The 25000-nt window shown below is 44.2% G+C and overlaps 1 protein-coding gene across 1 annotated transcript in view; it reads right to left on the bottom strand.

The window, feature by feature from the left end:
* LOC143127887 (adhesion G protein-coupled receptor L3) overlaps positions 1-25000 on the bottom strand; it is a 197182-nt gene that overhangs the window by 121814 nt on the left and 50368 nt on the right. Inside the window, exon 3 of the mRNA XM_076289600.1 lies at positions 14913-15022. Coding sequence (XP_076145715.1) covers positions 14913-15022 — 110 coding nt within the window. The remainder of the gene's footprint in view (positions 1-14912; positions 15023-25000) is intronic.

Here is a 25000-nt window from a genome sequence, read left to right on the forward strand (position 1 = left end):
AAGGCGAGAATGTTAATGCTAAGGAAAGTCACGCTAGCCATAACATAACACGAGTGTCAGCACATGGAGAGGCTGGAGCACATGGGGGGGGGGGGGGGGGGGGGGTTAATGAGCTCACTGCTCAGGTACCATCAATCTGAGTGTAATAACATATGCATGGTTAAACCCCAGACGTGCTCAGCAGCTGAGAAGCTGCAATCTCTCTCCAGGCCTATCACCACCACCGCCGTCGCCATCTTGCCTTCCTCATCACTAGTGCAACTAGCTCCAGGCTAAGCGAGCTAAATTACCCATGTGGAATCAATGTGCATGGGTGTACACGCACAGTACTGTAGCCTAATGATCTCTGCCTGGGTGTCAATCGAGTGACATCGCACTTCTGCTCCATGGGAGATCAAATTCTCCGTTGCATGAGACAGATGCTTGTATGAACCAATGACTGTTACAGTTTATATTATAAGTCCCTTATTTTGGCTGCTGACAGTGACATCCTGTCCTATGTCAGGACAAAGCAACACAATGTCTGTCCGTAACAAAACAGCTGACGTAGGAAGCTACTCATCTGGTCTATCTCTTATAACTTCCAATGACTTCTCAGAGAACATGGCCTTTCTCCACAGTGCACAGTGTTCAGGAACAACACGAAACCCTAATAGATACATCAACTATGCAATTATGTATATATACACACCCATGGAGCAGACAAACTAATACAAATGTATATTAATTATGTACAGAACTTTACATAAGTATCTTTGCAAACAAACATATTTATATAACTAAATATAAATGCAGGCCTTTATTTAAGTACTTAAGAAGCTTTCCACATGCATGCTGTCATTATGCATGCAATTCAAGACTGTACAAACAATATGTATCCTCCAGCATCCTATTCAAACATGAATATGCTATTTTCAGAAGAGCTTGCCATGTGGTAACGTCTCCCTATTCATAATTCACATCACCAACAAAGACAAACTGTAGCTCAGCAGCAAAATAAGACGGCATTAAAACAAAACAAAAAAATGTTTTCTGGGGGGAATTACAAATGGAGTCGTATGGAGCACCCACTATAGCAAATGGAGCAAGTTCACTCTACATTAGAACAAGAAAAGTCATTTTAGTTACCTTTCTGTTCCACTTCTATTTTAGGCATGGGAAAGAGAGGGAACAAGAGAGAGAGAGAGAGAGAGAGAGAGAGAGAGAGAGATACAGTGAGGATTGGAAAGAGGAATAAGAAACAGGGGAGAAACAGAAAGAATATATTAATTGGTGCGAGCATTTGGCAAAGAATCCAGTTTATTCTGGCAGGTCAGCTGAGAGCCATTGAGAGGCTGTTCAGTGGAGGAAAGAGAATGATAATTACAATAATAACAATGAGAGAAAATGGGAAACAGTAGTACAGTCAGGTCAGTTCTCCTGGGTCGTAATTCCATCCGGCACTGAGACATAATACAAATACACCACAGCATTTCCTTTTGTTGGAACCTGAGAAGGAAGCCAGGAAGAAAACAGAAAATAAAGGAGAAAACAGCTTACAGCAACACTAGGATGGGCAAAGAGAGCTTTTTGAAGTTGTGTCAAATGAAAAGGAGAAGAGAAATGGTTGCAATTAACTTGTCTAAGAATATCTTTCATTCTTTCTGGGTTTTTCTTTTTCTTTTGAAAGGCCAAATTGGATGTAGAGGATGAGCATATGGAACATCACAGATGGAGCCTTTTTCAATGCATCGTTCAAAGAGAGAGAGAGAGAGAGAGAGAGAGAGAGAGAGAGAGAGAGATCTCCCAGAAAATCTTAAAAGAAAAATCACTTTGATGGTTATGGCACAGCTGATGATACACATGTACATAGTGCATGGTGGCAAATATACGGCATCTGAACTGGGGAAATACCATAGATACTTTACCAGCCATTTCTTGCATGACATAAATAAAGACCAATGAATACGCCAGTGTACTTGTGCCAATACAGGCCGACGTGAGTCATAGTAACAATCAGGGTTAGTGTTAGTTGGCGTCATGTGATACTACGGATTTCAGGTTAGTGTTAGTTATTGCCATGTGATACTATGGTTTTCCAATGCGAGCAGAGAGATGCAGTGCAGGTGTGTGTGATCATGAAAAAAAGAGGGAGAAGGAGAACGCTAACCTGATGTAGTCCGTGGATATGATTCCGTGGATATGATTCACATCAATCTGAATCTAGGCCAAGCGGCTCTTCAAATTAATGTCTGCCCTCAGGCATGCATGGGAAAGCATCAAATACATGTCTACACAACAGCCTAAGACTACACATGCAACTATATTTCCCCTCCCAACAACCCCCCCACCCCGCACACACACACACACACACTCCTCTTTCCATCTCAAACATATTGATCCGATTCACACTGTGTCCCTCCCCCAATCCATTGCTCTACCAGAAAGGTCTAGTGGATAAATGAAAGTTGCATATTAAGCCTTTTTCCAAGTAACTGATCATGGGTTTTTTTCCCCCCATGCAAATGGTGTGCAGTGGCTGACAGGCGATGAGCATGTACTCTACGGTCCTTTACCACTGTATGGGTGGAGTGCAGGTCTACATAGTAGCCTACAGAGTACCTACTGCAAGAGGTTGTGACTCATGTGATAGTTCAGTAAAGGCACACACACACACACACACACACACACACACACATATGTATGTGTGTGTGTATCTCCTCTCATTGTCTCGCTTGTTCTATTTTCCATCCACTCCTCCTCTCTATCTCACCGTATCCCATCATCCCACCTCCCCTTTTCGTTATATCTCTTATTCATCCCTTCCTCCACATCAGTCTCTATCTTATATTCTATGCCTTTCCTTTCCTACCCAGTGCAAGGAACACTGTGTGTGTGTGTGTGTGTTTTAATTATGTGTGTCTGTGTTTTGTTTATGTGTGTGTGTGTGTGTGTGTGTGTGGTGTGTGTTTTAATTATGTGTGTCTGTGTTTTGTTTATGTGTGTGTGTGTGTGTTGGTTTATGTGTGTGTGAGAGTTGGTCTGCTCCCTAGTGCAGTAAACAGTAGGACAGGCTCATGGCCCTCTCCAGCTCCCAACTCTGTAATCCTTTATTTAATAAGAGTGGATTAACCCGAGTTACCAGGGGCTTACAATGTACATTCTCCAAAAAATCCAGAGAGAAGGATGGAGAGAGACAAAGACACACACAGAGAGAGAGAGAGAGAGAAGGAAAAGAGAACATGCCAGATGGATGTACCATATCGACACCGCCAAGTCTTATGTGCTGTTCTACGGGCTAGGCTTAGGCCAGCTGACATTAGAACTGCACGGAGATCTGAAGGTGATGCCCTCAGTGTCACACAGCAGTCAAACAAGTGTGTGTGTGTGTGTGTGTGTGTGTGTGTGGGTGTGTTTGTGTGTACAGTATGTCTCTACATGCTGTGATGACACAAGAATGATCTTGTCATGTCCGTAAAGCCTCTGAGCTGTACATTTTGGAGTGGCTACGGTATGTGTGCAAAAGAAGCACACACACACACAGAAAAAAAAAAAAAAAAAAAACATAAAAAAGAGGGTGTTGAAAATAGCACCCAGCATGACATTAGCATGGCAGGAAGTGATCTCACACTCTTGCTGTGTACCACCCAATAGGACTCCTCCATGACTCACCAGAGGGGGAAAAGAAAAAGAAAAAGGAAATCCCCCTGGTGTGTGCGATTCGGTGGTCGACACTGGTTATGAGCTGGCAAACGGGCTGTGGAGGAAGGCATTAGCCTGGCAGCCGCTAGCCATGTAGCAAAGCAGCACTGGCCCCTCAACTCCCCCCCCCCACAGTATAACCCAACTAAGCCGCTAGCCATTTAGCGCTACCCCTCAATTCCCCCACAGTATAAACCAACCAAGACGCTAGCCATTTAGCGCTACCCCTCAATTCCCCCACAGTATAAACCAACCAAGCCGCTAGCCAACCCATCCCCTCGCCCCCTGCCTCTCCTCGACATGTGCCACCCACCCCTCAAAGACACGGCCTGTGCCCCCACAGAATCCCCCCCCCCCCCCCCACACACACACACACAATGCTGCTACCTGAGGCTGTCAAACAACACGGTTACCCGTGGTGACAGGCCCTCCCTTCCCAGTCATGACTCGTCAAAATCGAATCAGGCGTCTCCGTGTCAAGGTCACTCCCGAAAGCGTTTAGGCAGCGACGGATAATTTGTCTCGCGCCAACCGCCAACGCTATTAGCGACGCAGCAGAGGACGAGCTAGCTTCAGTGCCTCTTCAGAAAAGGAGAAATAGCAGGGAGAGAGAGAGAGAGAGAGGAAGGGAGAGTGAAAGACAGGGAGAGAGAGAGAGAGAGAGAGAAGAGAAGAGAGAGGAAGGGAGAGTGAAAGACAGGGAGAGAGAGAGAGAGAGAGAAAGAGAGAGAGAGGAAGGGAGAGTGAAAGACAGGGAGAGAGAGAGAGAGAGAGAGAGAGAGAGAGAGAGACAGAGAAAGAGAGAGAGAGGAAGGGAGAGTGAAAGACAGGGAGGGAGAAAAGAAATGGAGGGAGAGGAGGGAAGGAAAAAAATGAGCGAGAGAGGAGAGAAGGGAAAAAAAATCAATTCATATGAAAGGATTCTTCTGCACTGTGACCGTAATAAGATTTGGGCGGTGGTTGTCATTCGAGCACTTAAAGGCAGCTGTAGAGTTCTTGGGGGGAAATAAAGAGCAGAGCAGAGCATTGAGAGAGAGAGAGAGAGAGAGAGAGAGAGAGAGAGAGAGAGAGAGAGAGAGAGAGAGAGATATGGTGTGGGGGGGAGGCAGGAATTTGAAAATGCACAAACAGAATCTGCTCTCACAGAAGGCATCTGTTCTTCGAAATGACTTTAGCTCTTGGCTTTTTCTGTTGCTACTCTTAAAAAATAAAATAAAACTATTTTGCTGGTGTTCTTCAGAAAAGAAAAGCTGTTCAACTTCAGTCTCCAAATGGCAGGCATATACGGACAAATATTTTTACTAGTAGAAAACTAAAGGACAAAATAACACAAACTTCACCACACAAAAACAAAAACGGAAAGTATTACTCTTGATACATTTCACCAAATCATGGAGGAAGAATATGACTGTCCACTTGATCATATAGTCCAATCTCTTGGGAAGGTACTTCCCAGGCACCGAATAATTATTATATCTTGAGCTGCATGATATGCATCAGGGGAAGGTCACTGAACAAGGAACCTACTTGGTGATACACTTACTACTGATAATGCTTATTTTGAAGCTTAACTATGAGGATGATCTGACTAATCCTTAATTAAAGAAACACATGCTGTACCTGTGTCTGGACCAAATGTTTGCACCTGATACCATTATAAAGTCATGATGTGAGTTGCCAAGGGACAACAGGGTCTCCCCCAGGCAGGTCGGATTAGATCATCTCATAATCATGTAATTGGCTGAGAGTACACCTAAAGAGCATCTTAAGAACAGCTAATTGGTGGGAAGAGCATCTGCAGCTGGCCTTGGTGAGATAAACACCTAAATGTGTGTCCCAAACCTGCACATTTCCCCAAACACCTAAAGGAAGGGGGCGGTGGAGAGGAGGGGGGGGGGGGAGTCTTGACTGTCGGGGACACTTTTACCTCACGTAAGCTGTCAACAGGCGTCAATCACCTGAGCCCTGCAGATGCGAATGACTCCATGACTTTGAAGCTGTTTGCTTAACTTCTGGTGGGGAAGTTTTTCAACACCGGCCCCAGCAGTGGAGATGATCGACAACCAATAAACGCGGATAAACCAGATGCGGAGGCTGTTACTGTAAACTTCAGGGGTTTGTGACCCCCCCCCCCCCACCCACCACCACCACCCCCACCGAATCGAATCCTCTCCTCCTCCTTCTACCCCTCAGCCGAAGCCGGGTGCATGCCCGAGCCTCTCAATAATTAACATGTCCCGATTTTGTGCCTGCGTGCCAGCGAGGTGGCAGAATGATATCATTAGTGCCTAATAGAGATTCATGGTTGAGCGGCGCGGAGCAGAGAGAGGATCCCGGGATGGCAACGGGAGTGAGGGAGGAGAGAGAGTGAGAGAGAGAGAGAGAGAGAGAGAGAGAGAGAGAGAGAGAGAGAGAGAGAGAGAGAGAGAGGGCATTGTGACTAGACTTGCAGTGCTTAATTAATGACACAAATTAGAGGGCTTTGAATAGCATGCGCCTGAGGATGTGGGAGGTCACGGCAGCAATCTCCAGTTCCATCTCTCTTTCTCGCTTTTCCCCCACTTTCCCTCTTTCTCTCTCTCTGTTCTTCCCCCATTCTGTTGCTCAGACACTCTCTCTGTCTGTCCATCTGTGTGTGTGTGTGTGTGTGTGTGTGTGTGTGTGTGTGTGTGTGTATGCCTGTCTCTTTGTCTGTGTCAGTGTGTATCTCTCCCATTGTGTCTAGGTATCCTAGTATGTTTCTCTGACTGTGATGGTGTCTGTCTGTGTGTATCTGACCTTTCTATATGGGCATAGCTACGTCCCCCCCCCCCCACACACACACACTCCTATCATCTATATTCTACTTTTGATTTATCCACTACTGTCACCTGTCCTACCCCTGGGTCTTCCCTATCCTCTCTCTCTCTCTCTCTCTCTCTCTCTCTCTCTCTCTCTCTCTCTCTCTCTCTCATCTCTCTCTCTCTCATCTCTTCCATCTTCTCTCAGCATCTCATATCCTTGGCTGTGCAGGGACCCCCTCCTGTAACAGGTGCAGTCTGTTGGAGACTGGCCAAAGCCTCATTCACCAAGGAACGACACAGGAAGAGGAAGAGGCACAAAAAACGACAGACAGAAATGGAAAAAAATAAACATCTGTGACCACGTAGTGTCTCACTTTCTCAAAACACAAAGCTCATTCCCAACAGGTCAAAGTCAAAGAAGGCACCTCTAGGAAAAGCTCCCCTTGGTCACAGACAATGAAAAGAGCCCTTATTATAAAATCTTTGAGGATTTAAAATACATATCAGCATGAGATAAATGGGGATTTATTCCAAAAGCAGTAAAGTGACTCACCCCTAAGGTGATACTTAGGCAAACTCAGACTGAATCTTCTCATTAGGGATGCAACAGACGAGACCTTTGATTAACACTGACAATCCCGCGAGGTCTCGGTGTGTGTGTGTGTGTGCGTGTGTGTGTGTGTGTGTGTGTGTGTGTGTGTGTGTCCACAGTGCCATGGGCCCAATCGGCAATTAACGCTTTAGCCTAGCACTTAGCACCTCTTGGAGCACTTTGCGCAACAAAGGCCCATTTGAGAGCAAGGAGCCCCTGATAGATTATAGCCTCTGTCCTTTGATGCTATTAGCTAGAAAAGCCATTTTCACATGCTCCCACCACCACCACACACTGACACACACACACACACACACACACCACCCCAAAACACAGTAATTTACGTGCGTCCATAATCATACTCCTCTTTTGCAATCAGGGAGGGCACACCCGCATCCAAAGGAAGGGAAAGAAAAGTTGATGCTTTTTTCAGCAGCTGTTTTTACCCTGCTGCTATAAAAGCTGCACCCTTCCCCACCTCTTTTCCTTTATTCCTCTTCACCTCCTGCTCATTATCCCATGTGTTATCCGTAAGCACGGCCTCAGCCAATAAGTGGCTGTGTCCTAGAGGCTCAGCTTGGTATCACTTAGGCAAAATGATAAATGGGGGACAAGATTGCAATTACGTGGCCAAGCTTGGTCGCATAGACAATGGGCCTCCCAGCTAAGTGTCCTCAAAATGTGATTTCATTCATTTTTTTCTGAGTGGGCATTTTAAAAAGCCCAAAAAAGAATATTCAATCTAGCTGATAATGCCTCCCCCAAATTAGCATTATTTTGAAATGGTTTGCTTTTCAAAACCACTTTATGCACAAATTGCTTAAGTGATATCTATGGCTTAAGCAATATAGTATCTCTCTAGATCCAATACAAGAGCAGGGTGGCAACTAGTGGGTGAAGTATTCATGAAGTGAAGTATCCATAAGTATGATTGGATGTTGCTTGTTCTCATAAATGAAAACGCATGCAAACGCAGGGTAAATGACGAGTATGCATACAGTACGTGTTATATTTGACACTACATCAGATAACCTCAACCTAACACTGTTCTAACACCTATCAGTGCTTTCTTTTCCCCTTGTGTAAACATGGTCTCTCACACCTTTGCAGCACAGCACACTCCAACCACCTCACATAGCCTCGCATGACATGATTCTGAGCAGGTTCGCTGAAACACTGCAAAACCAAGGCTGGAGCGTAAGGCTGGAGTGATTGCCCTGTAGGGGGGCAGGTTGCAGTGGGTGGTGAGTGTGTTGTGCGAGGAGGAGGTCAGCTGTCATTAAGCCCGTCGGTCTCCAGGCCTCTCTACTCTCTCTCTCGTTCCTCACCCTTCACACCTCAGATCACACGGGGATCGGCACCCAAGTGAAAATAAGCCCTGCCAGAGATCAGGACTAAATGCTAGTTAGCGACCAAGGACTCCAACAACAACAGATTCAAGATGGACAACGAACGACACTTCAGCTAGATACATTCAACACAATGATTTTCATAAAGGCACCTACACAGTCATACATTTGTAGGTGATTAATTAATAAGATTTGATTGCTGCACACTGAATAAATCAATTCAAATTACAATGGTACTGAGTGTGATACTGGATAGCCAAGCAACACTACATACAGAATAAACTGTATTCAGGGTTATGGAGAAATCAAGTCTAGAGAGACCACATCCCACCCAGTCAGCGTGGTTTGAGGATTTTTTTTTAAGTAACTGTAAGAAGAATGTAAAATGTTGACATATGATGGATGGCCATCAAAGAGGGAAAATGACTGTGCGACCACGTCTGATGGGGACTTCATGGCTCATATGTACACTGGTCCTAACGCTGATCAGACCCTGAAATCACTTTAAAGGAGAATCACCTGCTAATGACCGTGCACTGCCAAGCCCAACTGGGCCTCCAATTAACATAATTGCAATTAACATTGAGGGATTGGCTGGCATCGGACACAGCAGAACGGTACGGTGCCCAGGTCCGGCTGATTTTTGTTTACCTCGATGCCTGTGACGGCATCTAAACACTGTCGTTTCAAACATTGGATCGTGCAGCGGACGTTAGTCGGGTCCAACGTGAATAATTGCGCTTCGCTGTTGCCAAGACACTGGCATCGCAAACTATTAGGGATGATGGGTTGGTGCGTATGTGGAGGTCTCTTCGCGCCTAAAAGCGAATGTGACGTTAGGCCCTGACAGGTAAATCGTTGCGTGGTCACAGCCTTCCGTCACAGGCGTTGGGTGCTTAAAGAGGGGCGTCCACGGAGGATAGGCACCAAAACAATGGCAGCCCATCAGGCGAAAATGGCGGGCGAGAGCGGGAGATAGATAGATGGCGGAACGACGGCGTGTGACAGATCGATTGTGCGGCCCTTGTTTGGCGACCGACACGGGGACATGCTGACAGATAACAGAAGTGGCAGGTGTTGAGGGATCTGCCAAAATAATCAGGGCTCTTTATTGCATTAGGTTTTTGCCAGGCTTATTGTGCTAATCCAGCAAGATGCCTCTACAATAGAGCTCTGATGAGACCTTTTGGATAGAAAAAAAGAAAAGAAAATAGACCATAAAAAATGAGTGAAATGTTGAAGGATGGAGGTGTTTCACTCCTATTGTTGTTGGGAATTAAACTCATTTTGAGACACTCAGCCATCTGTGCATACCGAATTAGGGGTCACAATTGGTTCGGACGATTTTTTTTTAATACATATTTTTATGGCACCATTATAATTTAACTGAAGGATGGTACCATTATCATTCATTATTTCCACTTGCCAACATGAAGAAAAATAGACATAGCGGATGAATGGATGAATGGATGAATGTATGAATGGATGAATGGATGGATGGATCAGTAAGCACACTGACAGGAAGAGGAAGAAAAGCAAGCTGTATTACAAGAATTTCTTGGAAGAAAACTACAACTATGTAGTGCAATTATGCACCATATTGGATTTAACCATGTGAATCAAGGTCAGCCTGTTTTCCATGGTAACTACATGCAGAAATATGCCTAATTGCTTATTCTGGAACAGTCTGTTGAGGTAGGTTTGTGCAAAGCACTGACAGACATGATCAAAAAAACACACACACACACACACACACACACACACACACACACACACACAACTAGACAGGACTGAAACACATTCAGTTTCTCCTTTTGTGTGTCCTTATCTGACTACTGCCTGGAAACCTAGGCCTTGACCAGATGCTACATCCGATTCATCGCAGGGGTGAACAAGACTAGCAAGTGTGTGTGTGTGTGTGTGTGTGTGTGTGTGTGTATGTATGTGTCACCCACAAAGACTGACCTCTGAAGGAACCAGCTTGTAAAAATGGCCTGAACCACAAAAATAGGGGAGGGTTTTGAAAGGCTGGGAGCAGGGACAAGTGATCCATTGTGGATGTACAATCACGGGCTGTGAGTCAAGGTCGGGGAGGGGAGCAGAGGGCCGGTTGGGAGGGAGGAAGGGAGAGAGAGAGAGAAAGAGAGAGAAAGAGAGAGAGAGAGAGATGCTGTGGAGATCTGACTCATGATAATATGTCATCACAGAGTGCTCAAAAGTGCAACCCTGTTCCAAAGCAGGGCATCTCAATAATCAGCCGCATGTATTGAAGAGCACATTCCATTTCACTGAGTGTGTGTGTGTGTGTGTGTGAGAGTGAGTGAGTGAGAGAGAGAGAGCATGTGTGTTACAAGCCTGCAGTGAATCCATTCATGCAACTGTAAGGTCAACATGTAACAAGCGTGTGCGCGCACGCACACACACACACACACACACACACACACACACACACACACACACACACACACACACACACACACACACACACACACACACACACACACACACAAACACACACACACACACGCACACACACACACACACACACACACACAGCTGGAAACAGGTCCACTGGCTAAACCATGGAGGAGCCAATTAAGTAAAATATTACTAGGAAGCTGCAGCAGTACAATGGTGTATTCTTGTGTATTTCATTTGGTGATGTTTGTTTATTTCTTTGTTCCTGGCGGTCAGGATGAAAACAACCTAATGACACCCCTCCCCCACTCAGTCTGAAACATCCAGCTATACTTTATCTCTCTCTCCCTCTCCCTCTCTCCCTCTGTCTCTCTCTCTCTGTCTCTCTCTTTCTCCAACCACCGAATGCAGGCAATTCACCCAAGCTCATCGCTATGCTGGGCAGTCCACTCGGGCAGCGGCAAGATGAGGCCAGCAGTAACTTCACTTGACAGAGCCGCCCTCCGCCCAGAATACTGATGACACCGTCCACCCACAAAAGAGGAGAGCCGAGGGAGGGAGAGAGAGGGTGTAGAGAGACAGAGACAGAGAGAGAGAGAGAGAGAGAGAGAGAGAAAAGAAGAGACAATGAGTGGAAGGGAGAGGGAGAGAGAGGGTGAAGAGAGACAGAGAGAGAGAGAGAGAGAGAGAGAGAAAAGAAGAGACAATGAGTGGAAGGGAGAGGGAGAGGGTGAGGAACAAGAGTTGAAGGGATGAGAGAGGAAGAGCGAAAGAGGAACAAGAGGTGAGAGGATGAAGAGTGAGATCGAGGAGGAACTCGTCAACAGATAGTGAGAGGGGGGGGAAAATGCAACACAAGGAGTGTGGAAGAGAGAAAAGTAGAGAGAGAGCAAGAGAGAAAAGGGGGGAGAGAGAGAGAGAAAGATGGAGAGAAAGAGGGAGAGAGAGCAACATGATGAGTGTCACCGAGCAAGTTTGGAGTTGTCAAGATAGAGGAGAGAGAAAAAGAGATAGACAGAGAGAAAGATAGAGAGATAGAGAGATAGAAAGAGAGAAAGATAGAGAGATAGAGATAGACTGAGAGGGGGGGCATGAGCAAGGAAGAGAGCAAAATAGTGAGAAAGATGACATGTCAGTGGGCTACAAAGCAAAGATTGGCTTTAACAGGGAGAAGAATCCCTTTATGTGTGGGCTGCCGTAAACCTCAACAACACACACGCACACACACACATACACACACAGGGAGAAGAATCCCTTTATGTGTGGGCTGCCGTAAACCTCAACAACACACACGCACACACACACATACACACACAGGGAGAAGAATCCCTTTATGTGTGGGCTGCCGTAAACCTCAACAACACACACGCACACACACACATACACACACAGGGAGAAGAATCCCTTTATGTGTGGGCTGCCCCTCTTATTAGTCCCTCAAATTACTCTCACCGTCACATGCCAACCTCTCCTCCCACCACCACCACCACCACCACCACCCCATTCTCTCTGTCTCTCTATCTTTCTGTCTCTCTCTCTCTCTCTATCACACACACACACACACACACACACACACACACACACACACACACACACACACACACAGAAAAAAAAAAAACGTCATGATTTACCTGGAATCCACAAGCCTACAAACCAGCCCCTATGACGATCCACATTCTCTGGACACAACAAAACATGCCTTGCCATGTTGAATGCAATCCAATCAAAACTGGACAGTACTAAACAGCTACCAAATCACATTTAACAACTAACCAATCACATTTTGAATCTGATCACGGAAATCTCGAGGGAATCTGGAACCCATCTGACCACACATCTTCAGTAGCGTGAATACTAATGCCTCCTGGTGCGACGCCAACACATAGACTCTCAGAGAAAGTGGCATAAGCCGTAACAAAAAGTGGTCATTATGGATGGCACATACACGTGTGAATGGACACACACGTGTGAATGGTGATGTGTCTTAGCTGTCCACTGTTGTCCAGCCCCCGGGACACATTTTTAAAACCAAATGACACACCAAGTGAATTCAGTGCCTGATATTATATTGACTTCTTTATTCTTTATTCAACCCCCCCCCTTCGCCACCACCAACATCTCCTCCCAAACACCATCTACACACCTGTGTTACATAAACGATGATGATTTTTGGACAGTGAAATGTTTGGAAAATTTCCGATGACAGAATATGATTATGATCACCTGTCTGGGCTAATTGGCCATCCGATGATAACGAGCCGTCCACCTGGTTGACAGCTGTTCCCAGAGAGGTTACAGCCAGAGATAGGACCAGGCTCTTGGGGAGACTGCTTTTCTATCTTTCTTTCCCTTCCTTCAAGCCCCCTCTGGTGTCTTAATTGATATGATGGCTAATTACTCTGCAATTTGTTAATTTGCAGACCTGTCTCTTACAATGAACAGAGAGACAAACTGTCATAAAAAGTTCTGAATTGCAGTAGCTGAAGCAAGCAGGGTAGACATTCTATCTTCTGAACATACTATGGATGGTATGTCTAAGGACAACAACCCAATTACAATCTTAGATGAATGATTGAACTGTAACTAATTTGCTGTCAAGATCTAATATGGAATAAATTGGAATAAAAGATCTTAATGCAATCACAAAATATAACTTGAGGCAATCACAAAATATAACGTGAGGACTTACATAATTTATAAAGTAACCAAAATATTAGGATGATACACTCAGACCAGTTTCTAAGGGCTTCTGTAATGAAGTGAATGTGCTTATTGCATCCTGGTATATGATCAGACAGTTATTGAAATATCTTTTTTTCCACAAAAAGTAACTCACTAATAACAATCTCTCCCTCTTTCTCTCTCTCTTTCTCTCTTTCATATATTTATTTTCCCCATCTTGCAGCATAATTTTATCATCTTTAATATGGCATGTATAAATAAAACATCTTGATGGGTAAAAGGGCATTCGGATCAGATATGGTCATTTCATATAGCAGTCATTCAGATTAAATTCAATAACTCACCCAGGGTTATCAAATTCTCAGCTGCTGAATGAAATATGATTTTGGTGCAGTACAGCAAAACAAACAAACAAAAAAAAACAGTAGCCTCTATGTCAGGGTTTGTGATGCCTTTGAAGTCTGGTCCAAGACTGCGAATGGCATGTAATGAGGTGTAAGGGTCCACAAAGTTTCAGGCCATGTGAATACAGGTCACTATATGAAACCTGGAGTGCTGAAACAATATAGCTATTGAAAATCCGTCTCTGCATGAGTGTGTGTGTGTGTGTGTGTGTGTGTGTGTGTGTGTGTGTGTGTGTGTGTGTGTGTGTGTGAGTGAGTGAGTGAGTGAGTGAGAGAGCGAGAGAGAGAGAGAGAGAGTGACAGAAAGAGAGAGAGAGAGAGAGCAAGGCAAGGCAGTCATATGGCCAAGGGAGGTTATGTTCTGCCCTCTGGCAAGCAAAATTAAATGAAAGATTAGCTTGCCGGGTGACAACAATAATTGCTCGAAGAAAGAAAGTAAGTAAGTTAAAAATTAAAACACGAAGAAGTGGCTAATATGTGGGTATGAATTAGAAAGAATTATCACTATGTAAGTGTTTAAGTATGTAAGTACATGGACACACACACACACACACACACAATTGCATGGGCACTTGCTGTCTTTCTATTACCCAGACAATCATCCCTACTATTTTGCATCGAATTATTAAACTCCAGTCACCACCAAGGCCAGTACTAAAGATGGGATGAAACCTGAAACACAAGAGTGCAAGTCACTGAGGCATGGCATAGGGCCACTACCAACAGATGGCAAGCACAAGCCATGTAGTGTGCAATGGAATGACCAGTGAACACAGGAACCTGTCATCAGAGAGATGTGTCTGTGAATAAAAAAAATGTCAGTTATTTGTGGTGCAAGGACATAGAAACACAGGCTGTGTGTGTGTGTGTGGTCTGGAATTTTGAGCCACACAATAATTCCAGAGCAGTTAGAGGAACCTGAAAGGGAAAGAAGTGTTAGCATTGCATGCAGTTTAGCCTTTAGCTTTTTAGCGATCTGAGAGTATTGGAAAGGGATACGTACTGTATGGGACACACTCGTACTGCACCTCCAGGTACTTATATGTCCCAGGGCAAGGGTCAGGGAAGACTTCTGGCCCGGCCACCACCGCACATTGCGTTCGATTGTTGCATCTACAAAGAGATCAAAAAGGGAGGAGATTAGCAATTCTGATGGACAACTATACAAAAGGAAATGTGATGAATTCATCTCCAAAGTCATGGCAATGTCATCCACGCACATCCTCAATAAAGTGCACAAACCAAAGCCGTAACTCAATTAGGGCACACTTAGCATGTGGCTAATGAAGGGGAATAAATACCATTTTACTGTTGCGATTATGAAATCGAACCATTTGAGGGTTGAGTGATCGCTGATTGCTTGTCTGTCAGCAGTAAAATTGTGAGGTTGAAAAGGAGAAGTGGGGTGGACGTTCACTGGTGTTTTTCTGCGTTGTGAATTTTTCGGAGTGCGAGGAAGCGGACGCAAGATAGGACCATGACTAATGTACAGGGGACACAGGCAGTCAAGTGAAAAATCAAGCGAAACGTTGGCTCCCCGTCTGTCTTAGGCTCATTAGTCTCTCAATCACAATGTTTTAAACCGCAGCACTTTACACAGTCATGCCTTCATTCGCTTATAGCTATTTATTCCGTCTCCGATTGGGGCAAAAATTAAATGACCAGCGATTGAAACTTCAAGTGCATAAAACAAAACTTGGATGTCGATGATTGCTTCGGTGAAAAATGAGATCAACACACCAGGGTTAAAAAGAAATAAACAGCCAACGAATGTTGAATAATACGCATTAATCATTTCACGGCATCAACCGCAATAACATCATTTATGTTCGCAATTTGAAATATTGGACAGTTGGCACAAGCGTCCGCCGAGCGTCGCCAAGCCAATTCAATCGTGCATCAAACCGATGCTTACAAACGGCCTCTCGCTGCAAAAGGCTCTGAGGGGCAGGCGACATAAAAATGTATTTATTTCCTGCTAAATAGCCTCTCACAATGCGAGTCACAGGGCAGGGTCGAGGTGAGCTAACACCATGATTCATACGGGACAATTAAAAGCTTCCTTTACACCTTAATTAACATTGATTCCGGGGCAACTAATCAATCTCACCAGGACGAAAGGAGAGTGAAGGACCTTTTCTCATTTAAGGCGAGCCTGTAATGAGACACTAGCCGGCTCTTATCGCCAGCTGGACTTTATAGGGTCGTGACCCCTGGATGCCACTCATTTCTCTCCCTCTGCACTCACACTCTCAAGCGTCTGAATGCAGCCTGTGTCTCACAGGGTCAAAGCTACAGAGGAAAAGAGAGAGAGAGAAACTATTACCAAAGCCCAATGTTTTTTTCCTTAGTTTCTTGTTTTTCTGAATACAATAAAGTTACTTTTCCTGTCCATTAGGTTCATACCTTTCTTTGAAGGCATAACCAGACAAGCTTTTTAGTGATTGTATAAGAGGTGGTTCTTGACTGAGACAGAACAAGAAACTACATAAATGCCACTAAAATCACCTCAAAGGGAGTGGAGCTTCTGTGTTTTATCAATTCAATACAGGAAGGCTTTTCATACGGGCAGGAGTACACTCTCCGAAGGCAAGACATTGATTCAAGAAGATAGACTGCTAAATCACAACTATTCGCCAGAACACAAGATAACTATGCTGAAAACGATCATGACTGTTTACTACATACTTTGCAAGATCGTCTTCCCCAAATATGTCCACGGCATGTAAATTATAGAATTATGTTGTTAAGCATTTTTTTTTTGTTTTAGGTATAATTAATAACTAAGAATAATTATAATTAACACCATTAGACATTGTTCATTTTAATTACATTATGATAATTTGCTGTAGTCTGCCGACAAATTCATGGTGGTGACACTATAATAGTATACTGCTGCAATTACAAAGATTCCTTTGCTTCATTGTTCTTTGCTGCCCTGGTGTTATGAAAGCTAACAAAAAAAAAAACCTCAGATATGTTTCTCAGAAAAATCAGATATGTTTATTGCGAACAGAGATGAAAATGACCCAATGTTTCGGGTTATACTGCGACTTAGAGTATACTGTTACAGTCCTCTCCTGCCAAGCCCAGCTTCCTGATGGAGTCAAGGAAGACAAAAAAAGGAGCACAGCTTGTTTGAAATATCCTGCCTTCCTCATCTGTGCAGTAATCTTTATTATACAAACAATGCAAAGTTCACAGAGGGTCAGGACGCTAAACTTTAATCAGGGCGCGCGATCACTTTGCATGAACCTGCAGATTAAGAATAATCATACTCGTCAGGGAGCAGATTACGCACTAAATCCAAGCATCAATATTTATCTTGACCCATATCTGTGCTGCCATGAGGCTTAAAGAATGCTTCCTGCCGAGATGTCAAGGGAGTCATTTTTTATCTGATGAAAGTCCGAGTCCAATGAAATCAAAGTGCACTCGGTGTAATTAGAAATTAACAAATTAAAAGAGAAAATCAATTAGGAAAAATCAATAGGGAATTATATACATAACAAGCACGGTTAGGGATGTCTAATGATGTTAATGTGGTATCATGAAATATCAGGCTCGTTGGCCTTCAGCTTGACCTTAGTGAGTAGGGAGGGTCCAGTTGATTCACTAGGGGCCCAGTGCTGAAATCCATCAACGATTTGAACACAATCCAATTACAGGTTGGGACTGACACCTCCTCAAATGGCATCCACTGTAGAATGGGGAACTACAAATATACTACACAGAACAATGTACCCTCAAAGGAAATGGCCAGTGGACTGTCTGAAAGAGAGATATTTTGATTTGTTTGGGTAGAACAAAACACTTTGTTTTGCCTTGGTCTACCAGTGCCACCTACTCTCCGTATCAGCATTTGATGAAGTGTTAGTAGTACTTTCTTCTTCAAAACCATGCAAGGAAATGAAATGTGTCATGCTAGTTTGAATTGAACCTGTTTAATCATTACGAGCTCACCGCAGGAACTCATTTGTTTGTTTTTATCTTTAGTTTCTCCATTTCACTACCTGCAGAGTTTGATTAAGAGTTTCGCTTTGCTTTGCTTCCATTGAGTCCAACTGGCTTCAAATCAACGACTATAAGCAAGATTTTGTCAAAATTAACGAGACATAAACTGCACCCCCCCCCCCCGCCAAAAAAAAGACAGTTGAAACTGAAATATTCTGCTTCTTATCTCTGTGCTCTTCCTTCCTGTACAGCACTCAGCACCTTGTCAAAGGCATGACATTTAAATAGCGTCTGCTTAGCGCTTTTCCATCCTCGGTGCCAAACGGAGCGATTTCACAGATCCTCCCTCCTGCTCTCGCCCTCACCTTGCCATCTCGGTGGCCCCCCGCGCAAGGAAGGACAAGTGTGTGTGTGTGTGGCGGGGTGGGGGTGTGTGTGTGGGGGGGGGGGGGCGTTGCGCCAATATTCATGCAATCTAAATATGAAAGGTGACATTAACTAGCTGTCAAATGGTGGGCCCATTCCACATAACCCAAACATTCCATTGCAATTGAGAGCGAGTGTTCTATTTGCTCCCCACCTCTATATAATATATTTTTTTCTTTCTCTGTGTTTTTGCTTTCCAAAGAGAGTGGCGATGCCTCCCTGTCAGCTCTTTTTTGTGTTCTGGACGTGTGTGTGTGTGTGTGTGTGTGTGTGTGTGTGTGTGTGTGGTGTGTGTCTGTATGTCTGTGTGTGTGTGTGTGTGTGTGTGTGTGTGTGTGTGTGTGTGTGTGTGTGTGTGTGTGTCTGTATGTCTGTGTGTGTGTCTGTATGTCTGTGTGAGTAAGTGAGTTTGTGTGTCTGTGTGTATGTGTGTGTGTGTGTGTGTGTGTGTGTGTGTGTGTGTGTGAGTGAATTTGTGTGTGTGTGTGTGTATGTGTGGGTGGGTGTGTGTCTGTGTGTGTGGTGTGTGTGTCTGTGTGTATGTAATGACACGAGGCGCCTGAGCTAGCTCGACGAGTAATCGCTGTAATCTCCCCCTGATCCCCCTGCCAAACAAAAGTGGGAGACCATGCCGGATCCCTCACCGGGAGGACCCAAAATGTGGCCACAAGCTCTAATGGCAAGGACTAACACACACACACACACAAACACACACACACAAACAGTCTGTGGAAGTGTTGCAGATTAACAGGTGCCATGAACTCCATTTGGAACATCAGCAAAGGAAAAAGGAAATACAAATGGTCCTGTTATAGCATCACACACACACACACACACACACACACACACACACACACAGGTGAAATGGATCATGCAAAAGGCCCTGTTACACCATCAGCAAACATTGGGGCAGGATTCTCCACACACATATTAAGCCCTCTGATTGGGGTTATTCCCTGAGTTTCCCCTGATGTTTTCACTATCATTTGCACATTTGCCTCGTAAAACTGGTCCCTTTTGAAGATGAAAAGCAGAGACTAGGTTCAAAAGTTGTTCTTTATAATTTGTATTTTTATTTTTATTCCACACAGATCCTTTGTGACAATGTAAATCTCTGGAAACCATCAGCCTTTTGAAAGTACTGTATGAAAGAATGCAAATGGCAAAATAGATGCACGTATTCTCCAAAATTCAGTAAAAACACAATTACTTCAACCACACCAGCAGTGGAAAACTGATCAACGCCCCGTAGAAATGGCACGTTAAACGAGCCTTGATGGTGATTGCTGCATGGACGCAGCCCAGACACATCGTGGTCAGAGACAGCAGACGTAGCTACATGTACTGTACCTAGCATTAGTGCTCAGATTTGTCTAGAATGGCTAACCACTTCCTATACACAAGAACTCTGTAATAGTTCTACTTCAGTTCAACTTTTGATTAATATAAGCGTCTTTCATTCATTTAGCATATATTTTTTGCTAATGTGACGGCAAGGGTGAAGGCATATATATATATATTTATATATTATATATATTTTTTAATCAGACTAAATGTTCACCGGGTAATGAACCCCATGATTGTGTGCTATCACCTGAGGTCTAGCAACACATTGAAGCGATACAATGTACTTATAATGGAATATTTCATTATATTCCAACTTCTGGTGACAGAGTCTGCAGTTTTTTGCTTGTAGTAATTCAATTATTCAATTTTCAATTTCCTCTACATTCTGAGGGCCCTGTTCAGCCACCCAAGAAAATGCCTCACAGTAGGAGTGGGAGGGAGCGGAATTTTTTTTTCTTTTTAGTCAAACTATCCTTAAAAAAAATAAAAATAAAATTAGTGTTTATTCCTAGTGCATTTTGGCCCCCGTCAGAGTGTGGTTGACCAGAGAGGGTTCGGGTCAACGTGTCAGGAACTGTGTGTGTTACTGGGGTGTCTCAGAGTTGAGGTGAGAACACACTCGCAGAGGATTGTGGGTACCAGTGGTGTGAGAAACACTTCACTTCTAATCTGGTCAAGACCTTGCTGAGGTGAAAAATGGTGATTGGTTGAGTCCTACAATAATTGGAAAGTGTCTGTGTGTGTGTGTGTGTGTGTGTGTGGGTGTGGGTGTGTTTGTGTGGGTGTGTTTGCTGGTAGTGCGTGTGTGGTGTCTTTGGGGGTGTTGATAGAGTGTGCGATGTGTGCGTGTGTGTGTGTGTGTGTGTGTGTGTGTGTGTGTGTGTGTGTGTGTGTGTGAAAAGTCTATGGTAGTGCATGCATGACTTTTATTTGTTTGCAACAGATCGACAGGTCAATATCTCCCTGTCCCTTATTCTGAAAGACAGTGTTGTGAGAGTGGTGTGTGTGTGTGTGTGTGTGTGTGTGTGTGTGTGTGTGTGAAAGAGAGAGAGTAAGAGAGAAAGGGTGAGAAGGAGAGAGAGTGAGGGAGAGATGGGCAGGTCAATATCGCACTGTCACAGTGGGGAAGTCTAATGCGTCTGGGCTAGTGTGCAACGGAAGAGGAGCCTTCATTCATTAGCCTCCACAGCAGTGAGGGGCCCACACCACATCCATCTCTCCTTTTGCCTGTCTGACACCGGACGCACAAACACACACACACACACAAACAAATGGACATCACACACACACACACACACACACACACACACACACACACACACACACACACACACACACACACACAATGGACATCACACACATACACACACAAATTAACATCACACACAAACAAACACACACACACACACACACACAGAAACAGAAATGTACACACACACACACACAAATGGACATCACACACACACACAAAAATTAACATCACACACGAACAAACACACACACACAAACACACACACACACACAGAAATGTACACACGCACGCGTCATTACAGAGTCAAAGCCAAAGTCTCATAGAGGAGTTGTCATAATGCCACTGAGAGGGTAAGTAATTTACCTACGGCAGTGCAGGAACAGGATGAGGTATCCATCACACGGGAACAGTTTCAGGACAATGCACTATTGTGTTTTACACTGACGGCCTACATAGAGAAGATGCTCACCCTCTCATGGGTGCAACGAACAAATGACTGCATCGTTCTACACACACAGACACACACACAAACACACAGACACACACACACACCCACACAAATATAATGAAGTAGCAAAAACGATTTCACTAATCCAGGTCCACTTCAAACAGGTCAACTGTCCACTTCCTCTAGCAGTTTCATAATGATAGGACTGTCTCTCCTCAGAGTCGGGAAGCAAAAATGAATCTGTCCCACCTTCATGCATTTCTGACCACCAATCACTGCAAACCATCGAGGAGTCACCAATGGCAGAGCCCAATCAATACTTCATCCACTTCCTCAAACACAAATCTCCGCCTTCCTCTTCTCACTAAGCCCCAGAAGACTTGCCCTCAACCCGCCCACACCACACCACACCAACCCCCCCCCCCCCCCTCTTAATTCTTAGTCAGGGAAAGTAGTCTGAGGTGAATCAGAGCAGATTAGAAATCAAGAGCAAAGACATGCCAAACACTGACTATGCAAACAATGCAAGCAGATTTAAGAGGGTGGGCGAGTGGGATTGAGAGACAGCTCTAGCCTCTAGCATTAAACCCACAGCTCACAAATCTCTAGATCAGAGGCGCAATATGGCGCAGCACAGCAAAACATCGGATCACGCAGCGCAGAGCCAAAAAAAATAACTTATCAGAACAGCAAAGGACAGCTGGGTGCAGCAAGGCAAAGTACATCACTTTGGTCTCCATGTTGTGGATGCTGATGTTTGTTGAAAGCACATTTAATATCAAGGAGAAGCGTCCCTCGATCCTCCTTACCTAAGTGTGTGTGTGAAGACTTGCTGAATAAGGCATTTCAGTCCACTTGGGAGGATTGTGACCCCGGTCATGATGAATCTTTAACACGTTTCTAATTTCAGTAGTCAATTTGCAGTGATTGTGGCTTACAAATGCTTTTACTGGCACATTAACTGAAACAGTATCTACACACTCTCACATGTTTTCAATGGGAGCAGGGGAGGAGTAAGGTTCTATAATTAATGTGTACTCGTCCATAACCTTCCTCTAAATGGATTAAATTTGTGTAATTAGTGGCAGGCGGTTATGTATGGTGCTAAATAGCATTTATATTACTTGTTTAGCATTCAGAATTCAGCTTACCCATTTCTCTGCCCTGCGTGTTTGAGAGTCTAAGAACTTTGAATGCTAAACATATGGATTTGTTCTTCCCATACTTTATCCACCATTATCTACATTAAATCACACTACACATCTACAGTATCTCTACACTGAAACCACACTGCACATTTGGCTTCCAGTGTTTCCCACATAATTAAATTATATTTGTGGTGGTAGGTTTGCAGAATTAACTTGAATGCAACAGTTTTTAACAAATTAGCGCAGCGTGGTTATGATGCTAACCAGATTTAAGCACAATTTAGTACAACCTGGAAAATCATTGTGTGGTGGTCAATGTTGATATTGTGGTGGGCCGCCACAAATAAGTCAATGTATGGGAAACACTGGCTTCCATGCCTGTCTATAGACCCTTTCAAGAGAGTTCCATTATCAGCATCATAGTTGGCCCCACAAGACTTCCTTTTTAACATTCCATATGTTATCTTAATGCAGAGGAAGTAGATTGGGGCCCAAATAGAACGTTCAAGCATTGTTTTTGTTTTTATTGTTGAAAGGGTCAATTCATGACGAGTGTTTGGTGTTAGCGGTGATCTCTATGCATGCATGCATTCAAGACTGCCAGACTACACTCTCTCTCCCCCCCCCCCCCCCCCACAGAGGCAGCGGATGATTTGGGTCCGTTTTAGAATCAGGCACAAAGATGGCCAGCTCAATCCTATCAGCCCATTGTGGCACCAAAAAAAAAGGACCCCTAAGGACTAATTAGACTGTTCCAAAAAAAGCACATGACTTATATCCACGGCGTGGCTACTCCCCTTACTCCATCTCTCAACTTCCCCACCAGCTCCTCGACCACACCATAACCACCGTGGAAAATAAATAAATAAAAATTCCCCACACATACACAAAGGTGAGGGACACTCTTTCTTTCTCTCTCTCTCTCTCTCTCTCACACACACACACACATTGAAACACTGAAACACTGAAACACACACACACAGAGACAAGCACACCACACACACACACACACACACACACACACACACACACACACACACACACACACACACACACACACACACAGACAGGCACACTTGTCAGCACAGGAGGTTAGTTTTCTCTTCTTTCAGGTCTTTCTTTTGCTTTCCTTGACGGATGGCAAAATGGAAACATATGGATTTATTCTGCTCTCTGCCTGCTCCGACTCCGACTTCCTCCACTTCTCCTCGGGCACTTTTTTGCGGCGAACAAAAACGCACGCTTCTGGAGTGGACCAATGGATGGCCTTCTTATTTCTCAAAGCCTGGCTCCTCTCCAGGGACCCGCAACGCATGCCCGCCGATAAACAGACGCATTTCCTGTAAAGGTGTTTGTGTGTGTATGTGTGTGTATGTGTGTGTGTGTGTGTGTGTGTGGGGGGGGGGGGGGTATGTGTGTTATTATGGGTTAACTGTGATTGAAGTAAGTGTGTGAATTTGTATGTGCGTGTGTGTGTGTGTGTGTGTGTGTGTGTATGTGTGTGTGTGTGTGTGTGGGGGGGGGGGGGGGGGTATGTGTGTTATTATGGGTTAACTGTGATTGAAGTAAGTGTGTGAATTTGTATGTGCGTGTGTGTGTGTGTGTGTGTGTAAATGTGTGTATGCGCGCTTGGCGAGAGAATAGCAACAGATGACGGAAGCGCCATCTCTCGTGAACGGCTTCCATTCACCAAAACTTTAAGCCTGTGATTGATGATTGATGACACAAATACAGTTCTCTAGCAAGGTCTCCAAAGTTTCCTGCCAGTGGGCGAGTTTGCGCTCCCTCTAACACTCTAACTCTCCTCATAGCCCTTATAGGCTGCAGACCAACCTCTGCTCTGCACCGCCATCACAGAACAAACAAATAAATCTGATCAAACTTGGCTTGATGAATAGACTGAAAAAAATAATATACAGTATAAGAAGCCACTATTTATATTCTATAGCTCCTGCAATAGGGGAACCATATCATTATGTGCAGTGTGATATTTTTAGTGATATTGACTGGTTTGTTTGCATTATCGTATACAGATGAATAGAGTCAAGATTAATGTTTGGGGAAGTGCTGGTAGTACATAGCTACACAGTGATAACTACACTCAGTGGGAATGAAGAAATGGGTCATTTACTACACCGAATTACAAAACTATAAAGACAAATGCACGTCACCTTTTATCACACACAGAGCAGAACTAGGTCTTATCCTGATTTTTTTTTTTTTTTTTATATCCGGTATTTTTATGTATGTGTGTCTGTATGCATACTCTATCAACACCCCCAAAGACACCACACACACCACCAGCACACCCACCCACCCACACACACACACACACACACACACACTGTGTAGTTATTGGAAAGCTTCCTTTCAGCAAGGCGCCATCATTACCATACATCATTGCCAAAATTCCCCAATTACAGTAGAGACAAAGAGACTACACAATGAAAAAAATAAATAAAATCCAAATATATATATAAAAAAAGTTAATACACAGCGCAGCAACAGACAAATAT

Source organism: Alosa pseudoharengus, unplaced genomic scaffold (genome assembly GCF_046254945.1).
Source record: "Alosa pseudoharengus isolate Yale_2024_CS ecotype anadromous, Long Island Sound unplaced genomic scaffold, YU_APseudo_1.1 YU_APseudo_1.1_scf_17, whole genome shotgun sequence".
In the NCBI taxonomy this organism is placed as follows: Eukaryota; Metazoa; Chordata; class Actinopteri; order Clupeiformes; family Clupeidae; genus Alosa; species Alosa pseudoharengus.